This window comes from Alexandromys fortis, unplaced genomic scaffold, assembly GCF_014885135.2.
Source record: "Alexandromys fortis isolate MF-2015 unplaced genomic scaffold, M_Fortis_MF-2015_v1.1 scaffold_428, whole genome shotgun sequence".
NCBI classification, from domain to species: domain Eukaryota; kingdom Metazoa; phylum Chordata; class Mammalia; order Rodentia; family Cricetidae; genus Alexandromys; species Alexandromys fortis.
The window spans coordinates 178283-183709 of record NW_026068297.1 but is presented as its reverse complement, the minus strand read 5'-3'; the positions used below and the strand labels follow the sequence as shown (position 1 = coordinate 183709).

At 43.7% G+C, this 5427-nt stretch overlaps 1 protein-coding gene across 1 annotated transcript; it reads right to left on the bottom strand.

Moving 5' to 3' along the window:
• Positions 1–3211: 3211 nt before the first annotated feature.
• On the bottom strand, positions 3212–4264 carry LOC126494963 (melanoma-associated antigen B3-like). Its single transcript, XM_050132556.1, has one exon. It carries the CDS (start codon positions 4262–4264, stop codon positions 3269–3271), a length of 996 nt encoding a protein of 331 aa, XP_049988513.1. The 3' UTR covers positions 3212–3268.
• Between the last annotated feature and the right edge of the window lie 1163 nt (positions 4265–5427).

Here is a 5427-nt window from a genome sequence, read left to right as displayed (position 1 = left end):
CACCCATACACTGAGACAATGGGGATGTTCTATTGGGAACTCACCAAGGCCAGCTGGCCTGGGTCTGAAAAAGCCTGGGTTAAAACCAGTCTCACTGAACATAGTGGACAATGAGGACTACTGAGACCTCAAGGACAATGGCAATGGGTTTTTGATCCTACTGTACCTATTGGTTTCGTGGGAGCCTAGGCAGTTTCGTGGATGCTCACCTTACTAGACCTGGATGGAGGTGGGTGGTCCTTGGACTTCCCACAGGGCAGGGAACCCTGCTTGCTCTTTGGGCTGACGAGGGAGGGGGACTTGATTGGGGGAGGGGGAGGGAAAGGGGAGGCGGCGTTGGGGAAGAGAGAGAAATCTTTAATAAATAAATAAATTTAAAAAAAAATCTAAGCTGTGACATTCCTAGGTCAAAAACAAGTACTGCCTGCTTGGCCCGCCCTGTCCAGCATAGCGGAGCCACTTGTGCCTCTGAGCCGTGCACTGCTAGCGTGGTGGAGCTGCTTGTGCCTCAGGGCCACAGCAGGCAATGCCCCCCTTTTAGGCACACAGTGAGTCTAGTTGCTATCAAACAAACCCTAGCCCTTTACTCCAAATGCTCCTTTCAAAAGCTCAGTCTCCCACAAGAGCCAGACAGAGATCGTGATGGTAGAGATTGTGGTGGCAGCACAGCCTAGGAGGCCACATTTTAAAACTGTGCATTTTTTTTTCACCTCCAGGTAGGAGCCACACTCAGCACTTTAACTCTGAGAATGAGCTTTTTATCTCAGTTACGACCTAATCTGCCAGGCAGACCACTGCACATCCTAGAAACATCTCTGTGTATGGTGGTGGGAATCTGCCATGCTCTCCCGCTTGTGCACACCTAGTAAACTGAACCCGCCACCTGCCCAACTGCAGGTAGGGAGTGCTGAGCCATTGGCATGGTCTCAGAGTACTTTCTTCCCGATTCCGAGTGGGCATATAAACATCCGGGCCCAGAAATGCTCCATAGCTAGAGATTGCACTGGCGGCAGGGCCCAGGAAGCCTCGTTTTAAAATTGCGTGGCTTTTTTCCTGCTAAGGCTGCTGAGTCACGAAAACTTCTCTGCAGCACACCCTAGAAAACAGAAAAAAAAGCTGTGTTAAACTCCCTCTCTCTCCTTTTTAAGCCCTCTCAGGTTTTTAAGTGGATTTAGTCCATCATGTTGGAGCGCCAAATGTAGTGACTAGGCAAGCAGGCTTGCTTTTCATCCTGCCCAGATCCCTCCCGGCTAACTTAACACCTGAAATAACAACACACAAAGTGTATTCAATTAAACACTGCCTGGCCCATTATCTCTAGTCCCTTATTGGCTAACTATCACATATTGATCTAACCCATTTCGAATATCTGTATTGCCACTTGACTGTGGCTTACTGGCATGAGTCCAGCCAGTGTCCTTCTCAGAGAGAAGAGTCATGGCATCTGCCTGACTCTGCTTTCTTCCTCCCAAAATTCTGTTCCGTCTACTCCACCCACCTAAGGGCTGGCCTATCAAAAGACCAAGGCACTTTCCTTATTAACCAATGAAAATAACACATAGACAGATGACCCTCCTACATCAGGAACTGAGAGCTTCACACAGACATACATGTAGGTAAAACACCAATGCACATAAAATAAAAATGATGGGGAACCTCCTTCAGCCAATGACCTTTAAGAGGCTGTACCAGGTTGGGGTGTGACTTAAGGGGCTAAAATGCCTCAGTTATGGCCAGTTCAGCCTCTTCTTCCTGCGCTCCACACCTTGATGTTGGACCCCTGTTCTTGCCCCATGAGTTTTACCTTTTAATAAAGAAAAACCTTAGAATACTCTATTCAGAAGTATCTTGAGATTATTTGACTCGTGTTTCCCCAATTTGACAAGTTCAGCACCATAAAAATAAATAATTAAAAAGATAACTGTATGATGGTGGTACACACCTTTAATCCCAACACTCATGAGGCATAGGCAGATGGATCTCTGTGAGTTCAAGCTCAGCCTAGGCTACAGAACTAGTTCCAGGACAGCCAAGGTTACACACACACACACACACACACACACACACACACAAAAACCTGTCTCAAAAATGTGGTGTCATTATAATGATGGACTTCAGAAGTATTTATAATTTAATGATGATGTGATGGTGGGCCACCATTTGTGGATTCCTAAACCTATTACAAAATAGTAGAATTTTTTCTTCCTCTATCCCTCTCCATATTTCCATCTCTCTTTTTCCCCTTCTCCTTCCCTCCCTCCCTTTGTCCTGTATCCTCCCCTAGCTTTCCCTCCCTCTTCCCTCTCCCCTCATCTCCTCCTACCTCCCTTTGACTCCTTCCTCATTTTCCTTCTCCCTTTCCCATTCCCTTCCACTTCTTCCATCTTCCTCCCTCATGTTCCCTCAATCCCTGGCCCTTTCCTCATTCTTTTCTTTCCTCCCTTCTTCTCTATAGGTTAGGAAGTATATCATGTCAGAAATTGGACTTCTAGACAATGTGAACTTGTAGTTCCTAGTCTCTGAATTTTAAAAAATTAAGTATCAGTTAGGGTGAGGTATAGCTCCCAACCATTTCACATTTTATTATAGAAACCAGAAGACGTAAAGATTTTGCACCTTTACTCTGAAGCACATCTTCTGAGGTTATGTATTTACTATTTTTGCAAGTCCAATTATCCCACCAACTACAAGACCAAAAAAATGGTATATACTATTATTATATCCTGTTATGTTATTTAATTTTTCCCCCAACATCCCATGTTCTTAATTCAGTATATTTCCACTTAATGGCTTTCATAAGAAAAACCCTCATTCACACTTTTTTTTCAATCTTCCTTAACTAATAAAAATGAATTAAACATCATAGTGGTTCAGCTGAAGTTCTTAGACTTAAACATCCTAAAAGCAGAAGCTAACAGTTTATCTTAGCATCCCTGTTTGATCAGTGACTTATAAAGAATGTGTGCTAAGTGAACATTTGGAGAATAGCTAGTAAGAACAAATTCTGAGTAATGTTCATTTAATTTCTTCAAATTTATTTTATAAGTCAAGAATAAAACTTAGTTGCAGATAACTTTACCAAACCACATAGTAAAAACAGAGAACAAAAACTGGATTTGACTATCTTTTCATCTTTCTAATAGTATAATTATTTCAAATTTTCAAGAAAACTTTTTTCATGCTTTATGTCCTTATCTGAATGACTGGAAAACTTCAAACATCAAAAGGGATGGAAGAACTTTCCGGTAATTTTACTGGGGAATCTCCACTAACAGTCAGTGGTATCAGAACCGCCTTCATCTTGGGCTTCTGCTCGTTCTTGCTCATTTTTCAAAGACTTGAAGTAAATGTCAGCGATGGCACTAGGTGTTGTTTCATTTATCTTGGCCAAAAATTCCAGGACTTTTATCTTGCTTATTTCAGCATAGGCTTGGGGACCCCACAGGAACTCATAGCGTGGAGGATCACTGTTGGCCACCTGCCGGTACTCCAGGTACTTCAGCTTCACAAAATACTGGGTCATGAGCTTCCGGGGCTCACCAAAGATGCGGTGTTTCTTCCCTGGATAGATCTGCCTCTTCCTCAGGATTTTCCATATGTCTTCTTCACTGGCACAATTGCCACTAACGAAGATGATACTCAGGACACTCATCAGGAAACCAGTCTTGGGTAAGCCTTTGCCAGCACGAATCCTCCCATTGTTGGGGAGCTTCAGCTTGCTGATGAGGTTGTATGTGGGCTTACTGGAGTTGACTTCCCTCACTTCCATTGCAAAGGCTTCCTCGAGCTTCTCGGAGGCTTTCCTGAAGATCTCAGGGAAGTCTTTTTCATACTTCTTGGTGATAACCTTCAGCATTTCTTCCTTGGTACTAAGCTGCTTCATATAGAAGTTCTGGAGCAGGCACTGTAAGAGCTCCACCACCTTTTTGGCTATCATATCTTGGTGCAGGCTGCCGGGGCAGGGATTGATCTTAAAACGGCATTCTTCTTCTTCATATGTATCATTTTCCTCACAGAAACTTTCATCTGATTCAGAGGAAGAAATACTCAGAGCAGTTGAGGCAGATGGTGCTGCTATTTGAGGAGCCTTTGGAGTGCTTGAAGACTCAGCCGCAGGCTGGCTCTGGGAGGCAGCAGAGGACTCTTCTGCTGCCTCCGGGGTTTCCTCTGCTGGTTTCTGAGCACCTCTGCAAGCCTGAGCCTCACCTCTGGCCTGGGAGCGTTTCGCTCGGGCATGGAGCTTACTCTTCTGACCACGAGGCATGATGACTCTGGCTAAGGACAAGAACAGAATATGTTAGAAGGGTGCTGGTGATTAAAGCAGCTGGAAGAAACAGAAGAAGACGATATGAACACTTTAATCAGAGAACAAAAACCTTGTTTGAAACTGAGGCTGCCTCTGCACGTTTCCACTAGTGCAATGCTTTTGGAATTCAACATGTTACTGTTATACAAAGCTCATTCCCCGAGTAAGAAGTGAGAAACTTTTTTTAGACTGGGACTCTGTCTTGCCTTGTTCTGGGCTAATGAGCAGGGGTGGCAGTGGAGGACTTCTCTTTTGAGATCCCAGGAACCTCTCTCAGTTCATATTACCAGTTGTAAAGTGTTAGGCCTCTTTCTTTTCCTACTCTGAAGCTGCCATTTTTGTGCAATTCTAGTGTCTATTTAGAAAATATTCTTCTTGTTGGCTACCTGAAATACCCAGAAGGCCTTTTAGTGTGGATTTGCTCCATCCTCCTTACAAGAAAAAAAAAAAATACCTGTCACTACTATTAGTAGTTTACTCCTGAAATCGGAGTAAACCAGTGGCTCTTCCATCACAACTACCCAGTCAATTCAGACTGTCCTTAGTGGAGGACTTATATAGGTACTTCTGCATCCTTGACTTGATTTCTGGCCATATATAACATTCTTCTCTATGCTGATTTGAGGTCTCTCTACCCACACTGAGTTCCTCATATCCCCGTGTAGAAATGGACCAATAGATTTTCATGGGGATACTCAGGATTGAGGCCAGGGATATGCATCAAGCCTCCTGACTCACCTAGGGTGGTTAATTCCTTTAGAACTCACTCAATGTTCTGCCTTTTAATTTCCTATGGAACATGCTACTCCTTTTGCTTAATGGAAGCAGGTTTACCTTGACAGGTATTTGAGAGTCTCAGCTACATGTAAGTCATCTTCACTGGTATCTCTACCTCAGTAAGTTTCCTTACATGTTCTCTTATCATGGGCTTTTGCTACCTCTGTTCCCTGGCTTTCTTTAGTGTCTCATTAGAGAGACTAGAGAAGCAAAATGAGTGTGGAGCTCTACTGGTCCTTTCTCCTCAGGACTTCTTAAGACTGAGGACAGTGGAGCTGGAGAGATGATTCAGTGTTTAAGAGTCCATACTGTTTATACAAAAACCCTAGTTGCATTTTCAGCAC

Coding starts and splice junctions, on each gene's coding strand:
- LOC126494963 (XM_050132556.1), bottom strand. CDS start 4,264: ATGCCTCGTGGTCAGAAGAGTAAGCTCCATGCCCGAGCGAAACGCTCC.